General features: G+C 35.1%; 4 protein-coding genes across 5 annotated transcripts in view; 3 read left to right on the forward strand and 1 right to left on the reverse strand.

Moving 5' to 3' along the window:
- Positions 1-3,060, forward strand: part of LOC132168730 (probable ubiquitin-conjugating enzyme E2 16) — a 4,238-nt gene extending 1,178 nt beyond the window's left edge. The window contains exons 5-6 of the mRNA XM_059579756.1: positions 2,269-2,357; positions 2,668-3,060. Of these exons, the coding sequence (XP_059435739.1) occupies positions 2,269-2,357; positions 2,668-2,763 (185 nt within the window). The 3' untranslated portion in view covers positions 2,764-3,060. The remainder of the gene's footprint in view (positions 1-2,268; positions 2,358-2,667) is intronic.
- A 3,856-nt stretch (positions 3,061-6,916) lies between these two features.
- Positions 6,917-8,758, forward strand: LOC132168731 (uncharacterized). Its single transcript, XM_059579757.1, has 4 exons — positions 6,917-7,265; positions 7,400-7,582; positions 7,688-7,929; positions 8,421-8,758. The coding sequence occupies exons 1-4, from the start codon at positions 6,984-6,986 to the stop codon at positions 8,668-8,670; spliced, it is 957 nt and encodes a 318-aa protein (XP_059435740.1). The 5' UTR covers positions 6,917-6,983; the 3' UTR covers positions 8,671-8,758.
- Positions 8,759-11,270: 2,512 nt separating this feature from the next.
- On the forward strand, positions 11,271-13,258 carry LOC132168732 (uncharacterized). Its single transcript, XM_059579758.1, has 4 exons — positions 11,271-11,922; positions 12,024-12,206; positions 12,442-12,683; positions 12,887-13,258. The coding sequence occupies exons 1-4, from the start codon at positions 11,641-11,643 to the stop codon at positions 13,134-13,136; spliced, it is 957 nt and encodes a 318-aa protein (XP_059435741.1). The 5' UTR covers positions 11,271-11,640; the 3' UTR covers positions 13,137-13,258.
- Positions 13,259-14,040: 782 nt separating this feature from the next.
- LOC132168733 (folate transporter 1, chloroplastic) lies at positions 14,041-19,174 on the reverse strand. 2 transcript variants are annotated; one of them, XM_059579761.1, is made up of 11 exons: positions 18,851-19,174; positions 18,680-18,756; positions 17,872-17,948; positions 17,503-17,596; positions 16,913-17,006; positions 16,265-16,338; positions 15,726-15,836; positions 15,269-15,340; positions 15,158-15,178; positions 14,895-14,962; positions 14,041-14,322 (listed from the first exon to the last, which is right to left on the reverse strand). In XM_059579761.1, the coding sequence occupies exons 1-11, from the start codon at positions 18,966-18,968 to the stop codon at positions 14,190-14,192; spliced, it is 939 nt and encodes a 312-aa protein (XP_059435744.1). In that variant the 5' UTR covers positions 18,969-19,174; the 3' UTR covers positions 14,041-14,189. The 2 variants fall into 2 exon arrangements, with proteins under 2 accessions (XP_059435744.1, XP_059435743.1); XM_059579760.1 differs by having other exon boundaries at positions 15,726-15,839.
- Positions 19,175-20,330: the final 1,156 nt, after the last annotated feature.

Here is a 20,330-nt window from a genome sequence, read left to right on the forward strand (position 1 = left end):
TTGATTGTGATGGGTTTTGTCCCCGACTCTGATGTAATATTGATAGTGACCATTGGATATCTCTTTTTCTTTAAGTAAGTTTTTCACAACTTTTAGATAGTAGGTACATGTTATTGGTCTTCAGGTATTGCAATCTCTCTCTGTCTCTGTTTTTTTTAATCAAGTAAAACCACATGTGGCTGCATTATATCTCTTTGAAACATGAGATAAGAATACCTCCTTTGAACTAAGAGTAGCACAAATGCTGTGTAGTTGGTTGAATCCTGACATTAGGGGGGGTAAGAAAAGAACTTTTGAGATAATTGGCTGCTATGAGCATATTAATGGATTTGTTTCCTTTAAATTGATAAATTCAAGATTTGGAGGGGCAAAATTGTTATTCTGCAGTTCATTCAAACCCTTGAGGTCATTCTGCAAGATTTCCGATTAGTCATTTATGTAGGGCATTATGTGCTTTCGTTCTTTAGCCACCCCCCTATCTGTTGCGCTCAGTTTAAACATAGGTCATAATATGGACAGGCCTCTGATATGCAGCCAAAAAGTTGGGGAGTAAAGGAAAAAAAGATAAAGATTGAAATTGTGGTTTGAATTGCTTTACATTTTATGCTTATATACTAAAGTCGTATGTTATCCAGAAATAACGGTAGTGCTAATTGGCTTTATATTGTTAAGATGTCTGCAGCTGAAATCAATCAGTTCCAGATGTCATTATGTTTTACTTCAAGCAAAAATAAGCAAGTGAAGTATATTACATGAGCTGTATGATAAGTTTTCAACCAGGAGATAGTTTTAGAGGGAACTGAAGAACTTGGAGAGTTCTATTAATTATGAGGGGTCCAGCTGTGGAAAAGGCAAGAGGGTGTAGGGTTCTTTGTGGTTTTTGGGTTCTGTGTCTGTTTTGGGTTGCTTTGGTGATTTTTTTTTTTTGCTTCTGTTCTTGTTTGATGTCCTAATGTATATTTCTGGTGCATTTAGGGGCTCCTCACGCTTTTTTATGAAATTTGCTTGATTACCTATCAGAAACAAAAATTTACCTATCAAAAAAAAAAAAAAAAACCTATCAGAAAAAAAAAAAAATTTAAAAAATTTACAGTTCATTTTTTATTTTTAAAATGTTACTATTCTTCCTGTTATTGACATTCAAAATATGAACATAAGCTTAGATGGTTTCAGTTTTCCAAAATGGTTGTCTGAGTTGAGTTCAGTTTTGAATTGGTAGGTTTTTTAATTTTGGCTTGAATTTACTGCCACCTTCTGAATTTAATCTCTTGTAATTATGCTAGGAACCTTGAAGTAGATGTCTTTGGTGGGACATCAAAATCATAATTTCTCTTTAGCTGTTGCTATTTTCTGTTTACTATAACTCCATGTGTTTGGAAATAGTGATGTTTTTGCTTCAGCTTCTTCTTTTTCTTCCGAAGATCCTTCTTTTTTTTCTTCTTATTGGGATCGGCTCAAAGAGATCGGATCTGAAGTGGGTATAAGTTGAAATTCTCTCACATACCTTAGATCTGGACACAGAGATGTCCATTGGCTGTGGAAGCAAGGGTTCTGTGAATTGAAGTTCAAAACCTAAGGAAATTGGGTTCTGAGAGAAGGGAAATTGAGGGTTGTGGAAGAAAGGGTTTGTTCACTGAGACAGATGGATTGTATAAGGGAGCTAGGGTGGGGGGTGCGAGAAGAGGGAGGTGGTGGCTAGGGTTGGGCTTGGGCAAAATACATATCTATACCACCACCATTGGTTGGATCAGTAGCGGTTGGGTTTTGGACACTCACCAACCAACCTATGATTCGACCATGTCCCGTTTCCTATTTTCCTATCCAACACCAATCGCACCTATGCTGGAAACTGATTGGTCTCGGCCCATTTCTAGTCAGATTGGCTGCCCACGTTAGTTTTTTGGGAAATGAAATGTGGCATCTTAATTATTCTACTTCCTAAAGCAATGAATATGCAAAATGTATCTGTGCACACAAGCGTGTGTAGAGAGTTTAGAATCTGCTTTTCCTACTTTCTGATCCTGTTCCTGTCTGAACAAGCAGGATTTTTTTTTTCCTTTTGTGAAATTATGTTCAATAGACCTTTCTATGTATAGAGGTCTTTGTGACTGTGTATATGGCTTTTTAGTGGCATGGTAGGTATTCATTCTTCCCTTATGAACTTTACCCAATTTTGATTGTCTTAAATAAAATGTGCAGTTGATTACCTTTGCAGTGGCAGCAAAACTAACATTATTGTACTACATTGAATGTGGCATTTTGTTGTAGATATTTTGTACGACTCATGGTCCCCAGCCATGACTGTTAGTTCTATCTGCATCAGCATTCTGTCCATGCTATCAAGCTCAACTTCGAAGGTTGGAACCTTTTTTTTTTAATTATTTTTTTTCAATTAACTTTTCGGATATTACGGTTCCCCAAATTTCCCAAGTCATTGGTGTTAGATTTAGTGTGTGTGACTTTTGGTTACTGATTTTTAAGAGTATATCGGTGATTCTGCTAATTCTTCAAACCAGTGAGTTCATTACTGATTATTGAGAGTATTCTTGTGATTCTACTAAATTGTTCAAACCAGAGAATAAGCAATCCTCGTCTTGCTGAATGATTGGCACGCATCTTTTATTCATTTCGAATCTAAACTTGTGTTGTCTTGACCTTGCTTTGCAGCAACGACCTGAAGATAATGACCGCTATGTAAAGAACTGTAAAAATGGCAGATCTCCCAAGGAGACCAGATGGTGGTTCCATGATGATAAAGTGTAATAATCACAGCATCTTCTTCCTTCATTGGTTGCTCAAGAAATTAGAGTAGATGGCTCGCCTTCTCAAAGGAAGATGAAGACAGAGAAAAGAAGCATTTTGAACCAGGATATCGTCCAAAATGCTCAATAACTTGTGTGCATTGGCAATGCCTGGTATTTGTAAAGGAAGATCGACATATTTATGTTTCAAGCAAGGGGAGAAACAAACAAACTCATGTCTTTGTTGTTGACAGTGAGTAACTTGAGTTAACATATGAGACGCTTTAATCGTTCAAATATTCTCTGATGATTATTGGTCTTTGGGGTCCATTTCGTTTTTTAGTTTCAAAATTTGCAATTTAAAATAGGGATTTCACTACATGCGTTTCAAAAACTTGATTTTTAAAAACTTATTGAAGCGTTTGGTGAAATTACAATTTGACATTTAAAATCAGTTTGGTATTTTAAATTGTGCGTGTTTGTATGAAAATGCATTGATTTTTGTTTCCGAATTGCTATTTTTAAAAATGCAAGGCATTTTTTTTTTTTTGTAAAATTGCAATTTTAACTTGCAGAAATTACAGGGTATAGCGAACTTTTAATCGCTATTTCTTTTGTCTCTATATTTCACTCGTTTCTTTTTGGCAGCCCGCAGCAGAGTGGATTGAAGACTTCGATTGTTTTTCCTCTTGACAGTATTCAGATCATGAGGTTGCCTTCCATGTGATGTGCTTGCTTGCTTCTATGGACATTTTCTTTTGGACTGAACTTTCCAAAAACTTGCCAAGAATGTTGAATGAAGGAATTTTGCTTGTTATTTTTGTCTCGCGCAGTTTTCTTCGAAATCACCCATGCATCAGTTTAATAAATTAGATTAAAGGAATTTTCTCTAACTTAATTTTGAGCAAAACTTTATCTCAATAAGAATTAAATATCACTTCTCCAATAAGAATAGTTCAGTACAATGTGAGAATCTTAATTAGCTAATTAACAACGTCCAATTGCATTTTTTCTTTTTTCTTTTTTTCTTTTTAAGAATCCGATTGCATTCCTAATTAATAAATGCGGGGCTGTACGGATCACATCTGGTTATAGAAAATATATTTCTTTGTTATTTTAATCTATTTGTTTGATTCTAAATTTGTAAAATAACACTATTGATTAAGGAGGACACATCTAAACTTCGAAACAAAATCTGGAATCAATCAGGAAATTAAAGAGAAATTCTCTTGAATAAATTTCATTAAAATTATAAGAGTAATCCCAATAGTAATATGGCATTCAACACGTACATGCCTATTTACAAGACTATAACTCAACAGTACTCCAGTTGATCACTCTAATTAATTAAGGAAATATTCTAATTAAATCCTGAAAATAAGGAAATAGAAATAAGAAAAAAAAAATAAAAAAAAATATCACAAAAGCGCGCTAATCTTTTAAATAAGAAAGTTTAAAAACTAATTCCTAAAAATAAAGAAAATAAACAAGGAAAGAAAATATAAGAATATATAATATAACTAAAGCAAAACCCTAGTTAGTTAGCTGCCGCTTGAGACTACAAATTCTAAACACAATCAATTTGGATTTTGGACGGTTTTTTTAAAGGAATTTAAAATATTTTTCTGTTTGTAAAATAAATCCACCTCTTTCTTTTCTTTTCCAACAAGACAGCAAGAGAAGAGAGTTCTAGAATTGGGTTTCTTCTGCCCCAAGGGTTTATGGCGGTGGTTACGTTATATATATATAACATGCTACCCCTAGGTTACACACAACCCTAACCCTAGGGTCTCCGCCTAGGGTTTTGCGTGTTCAACTCCATGTCTCCTCCAGCCAACTTGTTCGCTCTTTTGAACGACGACGTAGAGGATGGAAGAAAAGACATTGAGGTTGCTGTGGCGGTGAGGGAGGAGGAGAAGAAGGTGGAGGCGACGGAGAAGAAGAAAGAGGCTCAGAAGAAGAAGTGGGAGAAGGCGAAGAAAGAGCGCTCTCGTGCTCTCGATCTACCAAAGAAGACGTATCTTCGAGCCAAGCGTCTTGTGCTTCCAGCGTCTGTGATAAGGTCACAAATTATTGTCAGAAAAGACAAGCCTGCAGAACCTCCTGCAGGGTCTGTGATAAGGTCGCAAATCTTAGTCAAAAAAGACAAGCCCGACTTTCTAAGGTCTGCAGGGTCTGCGATAAGGTCGCAAATCGTTGTGCCTGAGGATGAAGTACAAGATGGTAAAACGGCGCTGTCAAATGCCGCCACTCAAAACCACAACACCGCTCAAAACCACAACAATGGTGTTGTTGGTGGTAGGAGTGATCGACGGGATTACGGAAGGTCCAACGGTGGTAATTGGAGGAGGAATATTTCTTCGAAGGTTGAGGTTGAGGAGAACAACAATGGAAAAATATTGGTCGATGAAGAGGGTTTCCAGATGGTACGTAGTAGGAGATCCAATGGTGGTAATGGGAGAGCCAATGTTGGTAATGGGAGGAGGAATATTCCTACGAAGAAGAACAATGGAGAAATATTGGTTGATAAAGAGGGTTTCCAGAGAAGACCCAACGGCCAAACAAATTTATTCACTGAAGCTGCAGTGCTGGTTGAGGCCAATCAAGAATCTAGGAAGGGTGTCGAGAGTAATGGTGAGTCTGGAAAGAAGCCCGCAGCTGCTGATGAGGAGAAGAAGAATTCTAATGAAGAAAACAGAGCAGACAAGGGAAAGGGAAAGCGTCCTTCTTCCAACAAAGGAAGAAGGTTTGATAAATCTTTGGAAGAGAAGAAGAAGAGTGAGGTGAAGGTTTATTATACTCTTAAAGAGTACGAGAGCCGTCTTCAAAAGATGAAGGGTGGATCGCCGCCGGCCAAGGAGATGAGAAGTTCCAATATGCCAGTGATTGGCAAAGAGGAAGAGAGCCTTGACAAAGTTTTGAAGCTCAAGTTCGTTTATCCTCTTCGGCGCTGGTCGGATGAAGTTGAGAAAGAATCTTCAAAGCAGCCGAGAGAGACTGAGCCTGTGCCTGTGCCTGAGCCTACCGCCAAGCCTGAGCCTGAGCCTGAGCCTGAGCCTGTTCCCGTTCCTGTTCCTGTTCCTGGTCTCGATCAATTTCCTGAGCTAACCAAAAAAAAAAGCCCTTAAAAGAGTTGACTGATTAAATTTTGTTATTATTATTATTATAGTCTATTAAATTTTGTTTTGATAAGCAATATTATAGTCTATTAAAAGCTTTGTTTGATTTAAAAGTCCGCTCTTTTTGTTTTCATCAGCTGTATCTACTAGCTCGGATCTCTTTCTCGATCTCTAATAGTGAATGCATGGAAGATATAATAATAAAATTCGATTGGAGTTCTTGGCATAATTTATTTCCAATGCTTAAGCCTAATCTGATGGCCATTTAAAGTTTTAAACTACTTCACCGAAAGTTCTGGTAAATAAGATTTTTCCCTCTGCTTTAATTTTCCATGGTTCAATGTGGTTAATTTTTAAAGGAAGAGAAAATTGGTGTATATATATATTATTTTTCATTTTTTTTGTTATTGGGTTTCAGGCATTTTTGTTAGTAAGGGAAGACCCTGAACTTGCCGTTAATTCTTAACGGAAATTACTAAAAAGACCAAATCACCTTTCATTTTTTTTTTTTTTAAAAAAATTGAATTTTTATAAAAAAGTCAGGAATATAAAGGTCATTTGATCATTTTTAACATTTAAAATCCGACTAAAGAGGATACATTGCATCAAATTGAAAGTTCATGGAATAAAATTGAAATTTAAAAAGTCTTTTCAAAATGCTTAATAATTCAAGGGTCATAAGTAAAGTTTCTCCTAAATTTAATCCTTTTGCTTTCTAATTAAATTTGGTGTTGATCTCGGTTTCCCCTAAATAATACATGTCTTGGGTGTTGATTTAGTTGCTCAATGGTGTGACTATTCCTACAATAATATTCATGGTTATCATGTATATAATCTTGTTGATCTCTAATACATATGTTTCAAGATCCCTCGAGGAGTTTTGGCCTGTTTGCTGCAGTCTGATATACAACAAGTGTGTTTTGGAGGACTGTGATTGGAGCGTGCAATTTCCCACCCAAAAACATATTGGACCTTCCATTCCATGTGTTGAAAGTCAACTTTCTCATCTATGTCGTTTTCCTTTGTATTTACCAACTTCTGCGTCCTTATCCATAGAATGATTCACAAGGCCTCTCTCTCTTTCTCTCTCAAATTTGAGAAGAATTAGGTAGGAGAGGAGACTATGAGTGAAACGAAGCAGCAGAGGATCAAAACCAACGGGATATGGTTGAACATAGCAGAGCAAGGGACCGGACCACTTGTTCTACTGCTTCATGGCTTCCCGGAAACCTGGTTTTCTTGGCGCCACCAGATAACCCACTTGGCTAGCCAGGGGTATCATGTGGTGGCACCTGATTTGAGAGGCTACGGCGGCTCCGACTCCCCAATCAGCCCCAGCTCCTACACTTGTATGCATATTGTTGGTGATCTCATTGGCCTGCTTGACCATTATAGTGAACACCAGGTATATATATATATGTGTGTGTGTATATGTGTGTGTTTGTTTCCTGTGATTCGGATCCTCAATTATTTTTTGCAGCAAAATTGCTAGGATTTCTATAGGGAATATTGATTGTTATGCTTTTGTGATGTGAGAAGGCATTTGTGGTGGGAACTGACTGGGGAGCTATTGCTGGATGGCATATGAGCCTGTTCAGGCCGGATAGAGTGAAGGGACTAGTCGCTTTTAATGTTCCATACTTTCCAAGATCTGCAAATGCTAAACCTATTGAATCTATCAGACTAATGTTTGGAGAAGGAAGCTATGTCTTGCAATTCCAGGTACTCTCTCCCTCTCTCTCTCTCTCTCTCTCTCTCTCTTTCTCTCTCCCTCTCCTCTTGTAGATGGGTTTGTTTACTTAATTTTTATGTGGGTGGGTTGAGAAGGAACCAGGAAGAGCAGAGAGGGCATTTGCAAGGTATGATTATTTGACAGTGATGAAGAAGTTCTTGCTTATAAAGAAGACAAATAATTTGGTAGCTCCTCCGGGCATGGAGATCATTGATTATCTGGAAACTCCATCGATTTTGCCACCATGGATTACTGAAGAGGAGCTCCAGGTCTATGCAGACACGTTTCTGGAGTCTGGTTTCACTGGCCCCCTCAACTACTACCGTGCCATGGACTTGTAAGTTTGACTGGAATATTTCTTTAGCATTTTTCAAGATTCAACTCAAGTGGTTGATCCATCTTCATCCGGCCACCATGCATGACCCAAAAAAAAAAAAAATTAATATTTTCATATTTTCTCTCACATATTATCATGTTAATTAATTAACACTTGTCTAAAAATTTAAGTTGATAAGAAATGATTAATTTAATTGTTTAATTAATATTTTAACAAAAATTATCACACCTTAAACCCAACTTCAAGCAACAGAAAATTTTGTCAGAGAAAAAAATTGCAGACTGGCAATAGGACCACCATGACTTTTCGTTTTTATTTCTATGTTTTGAGGGGCCATCAAACATAGAAATTAAACAAAATATTTCAGCACAATTAGAAAATTAATTGTTACAGTATGTTTCCTGCATGGTTATTTCCAGAACAACGCTCAACAACCCTAGCCTGTGATTTACCTGTACTTTTTCACTATGTTACTTTCAAAATGATAACAGGAATTGGGAGTATCTTGCACCATGGCAAGGATCAAAAATTACCGTTCCTACAAAGTTCATTGTTGGTGACAAAGATATTGGTTTTGAAACTAATGGCACGCAGGAATATGTGGAAGGAGATGTTTTCAGGGGCCTTGTCCCCAACCTCGAGGTTGTTATTCTAGATGGTCACCATTTCATCCATGAAGAGAAAGCTCAAGATGTCTCAAATGAAATTCTTTCCTTCCTTCGTAAACTTTCTGTGGATTAGTGGATTTTTCTTTACTTTGACTTCTCTTGTTTCTTTAGTAATTATTTACTGTATTAAATCTTGAATAAATGAGAAATATTTTCATATACATGCTTAGTTCAGATTTATGTGTGTTTATTTATTTATATAAATATAGCTAAAACAAATTTGAGGACGAGATTTATTTATTTATATAAATATAGCAAAAACAAATTTGAAGATGAGAATCCCTATAATTCCACGAAAGAGGCCGTGAGACCCACCTACAGTCACCTAGGATGCGAGAGTTTAAGATTGACAATTTGTGTTTACGTATTAAATTCGGATTGTGTCGAGACATGTATAAAATTATCTATATCAACCTAAATCTGACCTATTTAATTAAACGGGTTAGACTTCTCAACTTTAATACATTTATTTCGCATTGGATTTAAATTGAGTTTGCAAGTCATGTAAAAAATTACTAGCCCTATGTAAGATCCACTTGCCCAAAATAAGTAGACCTCGCAACTCCTCGTATCTCACCTGCCTTAAGTACAATCTTAATCATGTGTATATAGTCCTCTGCAGAAATTCGACCCTGAATTCAAACGGCTGCTTCTAATGAAAAAGTCGCTAATTTTGAACTCGTTTGATCTGCAAAAAGTAGCTGCCGAACATATAGAATGGCCCTTGTGTGTTATTTTATTCTCATTTTTCTAGAGTAATTAGAAGACTTTTACGTAATGAAGGTTGAACGTTGAGAATTCTCTACTAAAATCCTTAGACCACGTTTCAAGTCATATTGTCATAGGGGTGCAAAGGCGGGCGGTTTTTAACCGCCCGCTAACCGCTAACCGCTATAACCGCCAACCGCCTAACCGCCTAACCGTCTAACCGCATTAACCGCTAACCGCCTAACCGCTATAACCGCCTAGCGGTTAGCGGTTAGCGGTTATTGGGTCTACTAACCGTAACCGCTAACCGCTAACCGCCTTTTTATATAATATATTTTTATAATTATAATTATACAAATATTTATACATATAACATAATCACTTGATCATTAAATCACAATTTTTTTAAAAAATAATTAAATCACAATTTGAGTATTAATATATTATCACTATAATTTATATGATTATATCATATAATCACTTGATCATTAAATCACAATTTTTAAAAAAATAATTAAATCACAATTTGAGTATTAATATATTATCACTATAATTTATATGATTATATCACATGAGATTGATTATTAAATCATTTGATTATATAATAACAAATTATACATATATAATATGACATAACTCATAAGTATACTAATTCATACTAATACAACAATTAAATATCTAGAGACTTATTTCCAATGTATGTTATAAACCTATAAGTCTATATAAGTCTACATATGTATATGAATAATATAAATGTATAATATCAATAGTTAATCATATGATTCAATGACAATTCAAATACTTTATTCAAGACTTCAAGTGAATCATATTATTAATGTACAATGATGATATGATTCGTATAATATCAAATTAAGTAATTGACATTGGATTAAACAATGACCAATGTGTTACTTATAAACATAATTTAAGTATTAATGTATTATCATTATAATTTTAGTAATTTATATATTATCACTATAATTGATATGATTATATCACATGATGACTTGATCATTAAATCATATGATTATATAATAATAAATAATACATATATAATATGACATAACTCATAAGTCATAAGTCTACAAATTAATCATATGATTCATGTACAATGATAATCACAATTGATTCAATTGAATTAAACAATATGTTACTTATAACTACAAGTCTACAATTTAATTAAAGCATTATTAGATACTTTAGGAATTTAGGATTTAGGAGTTTGAACATTGCCATTTACCATTAGATATTAAGTTCAATTCAAAAAAAAAAGATTATAAGTAAATATGATAAGAATTTACATAATTAATCATATGAATCATATGATATAATTTAATGAGACTATATGATTATATAATATCAAATTAAGTAATTGACATTAGATTCAACAATGTGTTACTTATAATCACAATTGAAGTATTAATGTATTTTTTTGAACATTTTTTAGAAAAAGAAATTTAACCATTTTTTGAAAGAAAAAAAAAAAAAGAAAATTAACAATTTTGAACAATTTTGAATTTTTTTTTTTTTTATATATATATAATTGCTTATAGTTATATTATATGCATATTGAATAATATAAATGTATAAGATAAATATTTAACTATATGATCCAATTACAATTCCAATACTTAATCAATTATTCATGTACAATGACAATGACAATGTGATTCATATAATATCAAATTAAGTAATTGACATTGGATTAAACAATGTGTTACTTATAACTACAATTAAAGTATTTTTGTTTGTTTGTAAGTTTATAAGATCAACACTTAATCATATGATCCAATGACAATTCAAATATTTATAGCAATTGGGCCCAAGAAGATATTAAAAATACAAGAAAAAAAAATGAGGTAAAAAAAAGCCCAAAAAGCCCAAAAAAAAAGCCCAATTTTAAAAAAGCGGTTAGCGGGCGGTTATCTATTTCACTAACCGCTAACCGGCCACTAACCGCTAACCGCTAACCGTCTAGCGGTTAGCGGTTGCGGTTAGTGAAATTTACTAACCGCTAGGGCGGTTACGGTTAGCGGTTATTGCCACTAACCGCTAACCGTAACCGCCTTTGCACCCCTACATATTGATGTCTGAAAGTTTCTCCTTCCCTATGATGTGGCTTGAGCGTGGAAATCCAACGTGTAAAGCGTGTGGACCGAGAAACTTTCAATTTCCGTAGGTCTAAAAGACAAAGTCCGTACTTGACTTTCACTATCAAGCTCACCAACCAACTTCCAAATTCTCCATTATTCAAAATCAGGCTGACTGGACGCCATTGATAAGATCCAGCGCCACCCTCCCCGGTCCCTTTGAGATCTGAGAGAAGTGGGAGACCATGAGTGAGGTGAATCACCAAAGGATCAAAACCAATGGAATATGGATGCACATAGCAGAGCAAGGGACTGGGCCACTGGTGCTTCTTCTTCATGGCTTCCCAGAATTTTGGTATTCATGGCGCCACCAAATCACCTTTTTGGCCAACCATGGCTATCATGTCGTTGCACCTGACTTGAGAGGCTGTGGTGACTCTGACTCTCCTCTCAGCCCCAACTCCTACACTATAATACATCTTGTTGGTGACCTCATAGGCCTTCTTGACCATTTTGGTGAACAGCAGGTATAACCCATATGATATGCATGCAGCAGGTATATATTTGTGTGTCTGAATATGTATATATATCTTTGTCTTGATTTTGCTGATTTTGCTAAAATGAGAAGGCATTTGTGGTGGGAAATGACTGGGGAGCAGTTGCTGGGTGGCATCTGAGCTTGTTAAGGCCTGATAGAGTCAAGGGACTAGTCACTTTAAATGTTCCATACTTTCAAAGATCTTATAGTTATGCAGCTGTTGAACATTTCAGACAAACTTTTGGAGAAGGGTGTTTCATCTGTCAGTTTCAGGTACTATATTTGTACTTGTATACTACCTGTAAACCTGATATGAACCAAATGCAAAATTAATGAGTAAGATTGAAAGGTCTGACTTGTTTAATTAAATAAGCTAGATTAGATTTAACCTATATACTCTTATACTCATGTTTTGACACAACCTGAACCTGACATATGAACATGAATTGTCACCCCTAAACTTGAATGCGACTAATTAGTTGGTGGTTTGGTGGGTTTGGTTGGGTAGGAACCGGGAAGAGCAGAGCGGGCTTTCGCAAGGTATGATTATTTGATAGTGATGAAGAAGTTCTTGCTCTCAACCAAGAGGGATTATCTGGTAGCTCCTCTAGGTATGGAGATCATTGATTACCTGGAGACACCATCGGTGTTGCCAAAATGGATTACTGAAGAGCAACTCCAGGTCTATGCAGACAAGTTCCAAGAATCTGGCTTCACGGGTGCCCTCAATTATTATCGTGCTATGGACCTGTAAGTGTCGAAACACCTTGTGAGGTCTTAATTTTCACATTAGATCATACGCAAAATTAAAATCTAAAAGATCATATTTTATTGAGTTATGCACTAATTGTTCTTGGCATACACCCATAATTGAAGCTTCCGGAATCATGACTAACAGTATCATTGCCCATACAATTACTATGTTTTCACCTGCTACTTTCAAAATGTGACAGGAACTGGGAGCTTCTGGCACCATGGCAAGGATCAAAAGTTACTGTCCCAACAAAATTCATGATAGGTGACAAAGATCTCGGTTTTGAATCTATTGGTACAAGACAATATGTGACGGGGGAAGTTTTCAAGGGACTTGTCCCCAACCTAGAAGTTGTTATACTAGATGGGCACCATTTTATTCAACAGGAGAAAGCTCAAGAAGTCTCAGATGAAATTCTTTCCTTCCTTCACAAATTTACTATGAATTAGTGGATTTTCTAGTGTTTGAAGCACACTAGTGCCTTTCCTCTCCAATTATTATACGTATATGGAATTTACATGTTTATTAAATATGGTTTATCTGAAATAATATGGCAAAAGACAAAGTTCTATGGGTGCAAAGTGCAGACTGAGAAAATAAACCAAATTAGAACCTTTAAGCTGTTATACAAGAATATTAATGAGATCGAATGAAAAATAACAACTCACACCAAAACCAAACATACATCAATCAATTACTTAAAAAATAAAAAAATAAAAATATTACAGTTGTTAACGAAGGCCTCTGTTTGAATTCAGAAACATATATCAATCAAATCCACTGCAGATATCTTGGCAATAGGTAAGTCTCACATTCCTTTTTTAATCAATTTTCCTCAACAAAAATAAATAAAGTAATAAATACGTTAGAAATTAACCATACCTTCCTTTATGCACTAGCTCTTGGTTTTAAAGGTCTTAGTCATCAGCACAATGGTGGTCCATCCAGAAGGAAATTACATTCAAATAGAAATTTCAGCAAAGGCCCTCAAGAAACAATTTGTACTTTTGTAATTCTTCCAAGAATCTTTCACAAGCCACAGTTCTATTTCTTCCTCGCATCAGCTTCACTGTGTGAAGCATTGGTCGATACCTTCAAGGAAAGTATAAATTGAACTTCGAGGTTAAAAGTATGTTAAAAAGGATAAAGTAAATGCAGGTTCTTTGTACCCTATAATTTTTTTTTTTCTCTTTGTTGGTGCCTCTCTTTTTTCTTTGTTGACCTTCATCTTCATGACCTAATAGGTTCCTCAACCAAAAGAAGTTCTCCACATGTAAAGTTAGCTTCAAATCCATGCTATTAGTTTAATAAAGGAATTTTACCTTGTGAAACATATGAACAAATGAAAAGAGAAACAGAAACTAAAAGATGCACCTCAAATAATTTGCCAAGAATTGTCTACATGCCAAAACTTTTTATCACCACATTTTGACCCTCACAAATATCAAAGTAGGCTGTGGCTACAGAAAGAATTAAAGGGAAATTGAGAACAAAAAGAAATTTCAGTCCGTCCTCCTTGCACTTTTTAGCAACTTTAGGACATTTTCATACACAATAAATGTTATTGAAGCAGCAGGAACATTTTTCAGAAGGTTTGGTGTAATGCCCTTGTAAAAACCTCGAACACCCTCAAACCTGCAAGTCCCAAAAAACATGGAATTAGTCTTGGAGAGAAGGAAATGTCCAAGGTTTATAATAGAAGAAAGAACATTCTCAATGCATTAAAAGTTTTTTCATAGATCCGATGAGCCCAAATCTCTGACATTGACAACTTGAGATCAATAGCTCTTAACTCACTCATAGTGTTTGTGACAAAAATGAAACGGATTTTCAGTATTTTGCTTATCGCAACATCATCTCTGAAAATACGGTCTGGTCCTTGGTGCTTGGAGCAAAAAAGGTTTAGTGGATTTTCTCTTTGCTTTTGCCTAGTTTTCTTGTAAAGGATATGGACTAATGAAATTCATGTTAACGCAGCCCCTCATTAACAAAAAAAGAAGTAGAATATCACACTTATGGTTATTATAAAATTTCAAAAACCTGAATCTGCCATGCATCAAGAATATGACATAAGCTGAATCACCAAGTTGAGTGTGATCAATGAATCATTATTGACAAAAGAGCAAGGTGTTTTACTCCAGTCTAAAATCCTTCTTTGGCTATGAAAATATGAAAATTAAATATGGGCTGAATTTCATTGTACTTACCGTGCAGTTTCCTTCACAACATGCCAGCTATCCATATATCTTGGAATTCCATCACTACTGGGTCGTTGCTACAGAGAGAAACAGATATGACCAAACCATAGTCATTAATAAAAAAGACAGGAAAACCTAAAGGCCATGAAGTACTTCAGGGGGCGACTTGTAATACTTGTGCTAAAGGGAACCAGTGGTCTTCATTAGCAATGTCGGAGAAATTGACAACAAAGACCGGACAAAAGGAATTAAAGAGTTTAACATTGTTATACCTGCAATCGAGCTCGTACAACCTGAAAAATCAAGCCACCCAGCTGTATAAGAAGCAATGATCAACTACCAAACAAATTCAAGGACTTAAACCACCAAAGAAAAAAGCCCACCTGGAATGGATACGTCAGAAGAATGGCAGCAATTTTCGAGGATGAGCCCAGAACAGCATAATCAACTGATTTCTGGGAACAAATGATAGAGACTAAGAATTTGTATAACATATCAGTCAGGTCAATTTATATGAGATATAAACAAAAGCAGTTGTTAATATCACTAAGCAAGAAATTAGACTTTCAGATCTACACCCAACTTAGAGAGCCTTAATTTTGAATTAGATGGAATGGGAAAGTAACCAAATTGTCATGCTACAATTGAAGATTACAGTTTGGGTAGCCGTCCAAAAAACTGCACTTCTTTCCAATATGTGTCTTTGTGAATTTAAAAAACTCAAATAGTAAGAAAGCTATAAGTTCCAATACTTTGAGTAATTGGTACTTATAGTCTATGCACATTAATGCAGTTATGATGGACCAAAATATATAGAGGACATTGATTGTAGAGGCTTACCAACAATTTATCATCACTTTCAGAATCCTTTTTGCTGCCTTTAGACTTAAAGTCAACAATAACCTTACGGAGTTCCTCATATGCTGTGAACTGAATAGCACCATGAGAAACCTGCTGAAGCAACACAAACACCTCTAAGTGGGTAACTTCTAAAGAAGCTAAAGGTTTTATCTTAGCATAATTGATACCGATAACATGTACTAATATAATTGTCACATTGTCCAAATTTAAATACATAAGCTTGATTCTAGAATCAATTTTTATTCTCTCTGCCTGGTAGTGTCAACTGCCAGACAAAATGGAATCGCATCTTCTTGCCAACCTTTTTTTTAAAAAAAAAAAAAAAATTAAAAAAATTAAAAAAATTAAAAAAATTAAAAAAATTAAAAAAAAAAAAAACAGCTTTAATCAAGGAGTTTGGCCATTCAGTCTGGGAAACTAATTCTAAATCCCACTAGAAAAATAGAAATGGTCAAAAAAGAAAAATGAAAATAGAGTAGTATATACTCTACCTAAAAAGATAAGAGGTAACAACATACTAGAAAAAGACCAGGAACAATCCCTTTGTAGAGAGCACTCCACCCTTCCTCTCTAATTATGGTTCTTAAGGCATCTGAAATTTGATGAAACATATCAGTAAATTGGATGATTTCTGAGCAACAATCAAGATAAGTAACAAATAAAATCATAAAAAAAATGCAAACTAGTCAAATATCCCAAAGATCAACATGAAATAATAGTATGATGGTGGTTGAGCTCTGAGTTGAACACATTTGATTTATGTTCTTAATTGGCACTTCATTCAAACAAAAACTAGTCATCTAAACAAAGGCATCTTGATGGCAACTTTGATATTATAAATTATACTAATGAAAAGATCAAATTGTCTATCAGATACTATGACTCAGACAAAATAAATCAGATAAAAAGAAAATATCTTTTGAATTCTAAAAATCAACATCACTATGATTGATCCTTAGCTGAGGTGATTAAGGGGGCAGGATCGGGATAGACCCAAGTTTAAGTCTTACTTAGGAAATAAAAAAAGAAAATCTATGGCACAAGAGAAAATAATTATGATTAATTTGATCACTCGAACTTAGAGCCAAAGTTTATATGACTCACAAGGAAAAGGGTTATCTCAGAGTGCACATTATTAGCAAGTTAATGTAAGATGCAGAGCAGACCATAAAGCCCAAAATATGGTCGAGTTTGATGAAGAGGTGTCTGAAGCTGCAATCTTGTTTTTACAAGCCAAATGGGATTCGTGCAAAAACAAACCTGACAAAGCCACAAATTTGGAAACATCAATAGGAAAACCAGGCCTATGTTTATCTCATAAAGATGTCACAAGGGAATAGTCCTCTTCTCTTGAAGCATTTAGAAACAAAAGCAACCAAGCTCTTGGAATGAAAATATGACAATTCTTACTAAAACAGATTGCTGCAATGTTGTTCTATATGCACTAGTGCATTGCTTCAACTGAGTATGACAAGAACTCTTATAATGACAAACTGTTGATACTCCAAGTTAATGTCAATAAATATGAACGTATGTTTATATTAATTGTATTTGGTACCATATACTAGATATGGTATTATGAAAATTACAAAGTAGTTTACATGCAGGTAGAAATGGGTATCATGTGTATAAAACACGTAATGACAATAGGGTTGATACAACACTCTTCAATGCACAACCATCAAAATGTATCTCGTAAATGAATGATATCCTAAGTTAATCTTCCCCATCATATATTAGAAGCTTGCAAACTCACCAAAGCTCCTGCTTCTGCAGCAGAAGCAAGATGTTCACCGGGACTCAGCTTCTCCCCCTTGTTTTTTGAATACCTTTGTTTTGCTCTATCATAGCTACAAATGTAACAAACTTTTTTGTTTATGAATTAAATATATATATATATATCATTCAGCAAATTAAATCAGAAATATGCAGGTGAAAGCATCCAGACTGAAAGATAACTGCACAATACGAGCGGCATCCTTTGATTTTTTCTAATGATAGGTGAAAGAAGAAATAGGCAGGACAGCATACAACCAAAACCCATCTTTTTCCAAAGTAGGCACCAGCAATGCAAAGGATGAGAAAAATCTAAAGATTCTACGACAACCAAAGCATTAGTACTTACAAGAAGAAATATAAACCCCATGAAACAGTTGACCCAAGAACTGCAGGATAGAAGCCTGCGTATAGCCCTCTCAAACCCTGCAACACACAGCAACGAAATTTCAATGAAATTCCTATCAGGGAAACAGTATAGCATAGAAAGAAGCTTCAAGTCCAAAGAAAGTATATGATTTATAGGAAAGAATGAATGTTGCAGTTCTAATGTGCAGAATACCAAGCCTTAGCTCTGACATATAGAGAAAAGTGAATGAGGTTTGTTTTACATTCAATGTTTCATGAAAATTTTGCAACCCCCAATTTCATTAGCTAGAAACCATACATTTGCTCTCAACAACAAGGTAGCATATAAAGTAAAACGCATCTCCATGATAGCTTAGTCTTTAATTGTTCTTATGAAGTAGTTGAACAAAAATGTATATATCTTCCTAAGCATGATCAAGTAGTCTAATTAATCTAAAAATAATGAACATAATCATATTAAGTACAAGTTCTTGGTTGAGCTAGCATCTCATTGACTCATACACAAAATGAGAAGGCCATGAACCTAATTTTTTTTTTTTTTTTGAAAAAGATCATTTAGGTCTAGTGCCCTCCAACTTTCTTTAACATCCCTTGCTTTACAATTTTATGATTGCAATATACGCATTCTGCAATTAAACACAAGATAGCTACAAAATTACACACAGGTATAGATGGTTCGAAACCAGATATACATGATTCGAATGGAAACAGAGAAAAAGTAGACACCCATGTACACAGAGTGAATCAAGTGGAAAATGCATAGCAGCAAAGCGGTAGAGTCAGCAAACCTCCAAGCGAGCTATTGTGAAAATAGCATTAGCGGTGTTCTTGTAACTTGGAAGGTTGGAGACTCGGCCATCGTTAACTGCAAAAACCAAATCAAATTCAAATTCAAACAAACTTTAAACTTCATTCAAATTTATGCCCCCGCTTTGTGCGACTTTTTTTTAGAAAAGTACCTTGAAATCTGGTACGGACGACGTCGAGGGGATGCATGACAGCGACGGTGGCGAATCCAGCGACGGCTCCGGCGGTGGCGTTCTCCCATTGCCACCGCTCCGACTTGGACTCTGGCATTGACCGTGACTGCGACGCCGTTTTGGGGGGGAGAAATTAGGCGATGGTTTCGTGCATTTTTCTGAGCTGGGCTTTCAGTGGAAACAAGGGTGGTTTTGTGCCTTCAGTGGCTTGCTCGGCAGTCCTTTGCGACGGTGCCGTTTTGGGAGTTCACGATAAACGGCATTTCCGTAAATGGCCGGCGTGCAGCGTGCTGTTTGTATGTTTTGAAGGTTCGCAAATTAAAAACGGTGTCGTTTACGTGCAACGAATGGAGGATAGTATACTATCGGACCAAAAAAATTGACAGGAAAAAGTTGAGAAATATCATTGCTATTTTTTTTTTTTTTTTTTGACAGTCTTTGTTATACCTATAATTTAACAGAAAAAAACTTACAGGAAGGGAACATAATACCTATATTTCGTCTAATGAAATTGTAACACATTAATGAGATAAAAAGGAAACATATAAACGTATTAAAATAATTATTGACCTTCTTATTCTAAATAAATTTAATATCAACTTATATTAAAAATATATGTGATAATGGCATGCTTTAAAAACATACATCAACTTGATAGACAAATATTATTTATTTTTCATGATTACAATTTTAAAAGATCATTTTTGTTTGCTCATACTTTTCAGAGTTGGGGTTTGGTTAATTGCTCATTGTGTTACATTTTTGTGTGTTGAGGAATACATTGCAAAATGCAAAAGCATTACCAAATAGAGAGAGAGAGATTGATTTTCAGTGTCACATTATCTTAATTGTATCTAAATAACATTACTCTTCATTAAAAGGTAACAATAATAATTGCTCCCACACTATACCATCAGATCCATTCGGATAAAGGTCCCACACCAAATATAAGAGAGTTAATTGGTTGTTAATTTTTTTGGTCTTCTTGTCAAAAAATCATATGCCCGTGTTATTTATTTGATTCGTTTTTTTTTTTTTTTTTGTCGTCGTTTATCCAATTTGATGGCTTTTTGGTTGCGTTGCCCAGCCCGTTGTTATAATTTGTTGTTTCGTTGTTATGTACTCCAAAAAATAAAATAAAAAATTGAGACCCACACGCTCAATAAAACTTTGGACAACCTGTCCATCTGTTTAGACAGGTAAGCCTCATAAAGACTCACATTTGCTGCCTTGGATTACTAGAAGATCCGGATCCAATCCAATCAAGCACACATACACTCCGACACATCCAATTCCGTGAAATTAAGCATCATTTCTTTTTTCTTTTTTTTTTTAATTTCTTTTAACAAATAATCAAAATACCATTAAAAACACAAAATCCAACCTACACAAGGCAGCCTTTCATTCAGCTGTGTCAAGATGCAAGGTTATTGCTGGAATCCGAAGGCAATAGAAAGAT

Source organism: Corylus avellana, chromosome ca2, assembly GCF_901000735.1.
Source record: "Corylus avellana chromosome ca2, CavTom2PMs-1.0".
NCBI lineage: Eukaryota > Viridiplantae > Streptophyta > Magnoliopsida > Fagales > Betulaceae > Corylus > Corylus avellana.

Excerpts from the sequence above, each read along its gene's own strand:
- LOC132168731 (XM_059579757.1), top strand. The coding sequence starts at position 6,984 with ATGAGTGAAACGAAGCAGCAGAGGATCAAAACCAACGGGATATGGTTG. Across the intron at positions 7,583-7,687 it reads GCTATGTCTTGCAATTCCAG|GAACCAGGAAGAGCAGAGAG; the intron begins GTACTCTCTCCC and ends TGGGTTGAGAAG. Across the intron at positions 7,930-8,420 it reads TACTACCGTGCCATGGACTT|GAATTGGGAGTATCTTGCAC; the intron begins GTAAGTTTGACT and ends AAATGATAACAG.
- LOC132168732 (XM_059579758.1), top strand. The coding sequence starts at position 11,641 with ATGAGTGAGGTGAATCACCAAAGGATCAAAACCAATGGAATATGGATG. Across the intron at positions 12,207-12,441 it reads GTTTCATCTGTCAGTTTCAG|GAACCGGGAAGAGCAGAGCG; the intron begins GTACTATATTTG and ends TTGGTTGGGTAG. Across the intron at positions 12,684-12,886 it reads TATTATCGTGCTATGGACCT|GAACTGGGAGCTTCTGGCAC; the intron begins GTAAGTGTCGAA and ends AAAATGTGACAG.
- LOC132168733 (XM_059579760.1), bottom strand. The coding sequence starts at position 18,968 with ATGCCAGAGTCCAAGTCGGAGCGGTGGCAATGGGAGAACGCCACCGCC. Across the intron at positions 18,757-18,850 it reads CGTCCGTACCAGATTTCAAG|TTAACGATGGCCGAGTCTCC; the intron begins GTACTTTTCTAA and ends TGGTTTTTGCAG. Across the intron at positions 15,341-15,725 it reads AAAGTGATGATAAATTGTTG|AAATCAGTTGATTATGCTGT; the intron begins GTAAGCCTCTAC and ends ATTTGTTCCCAG.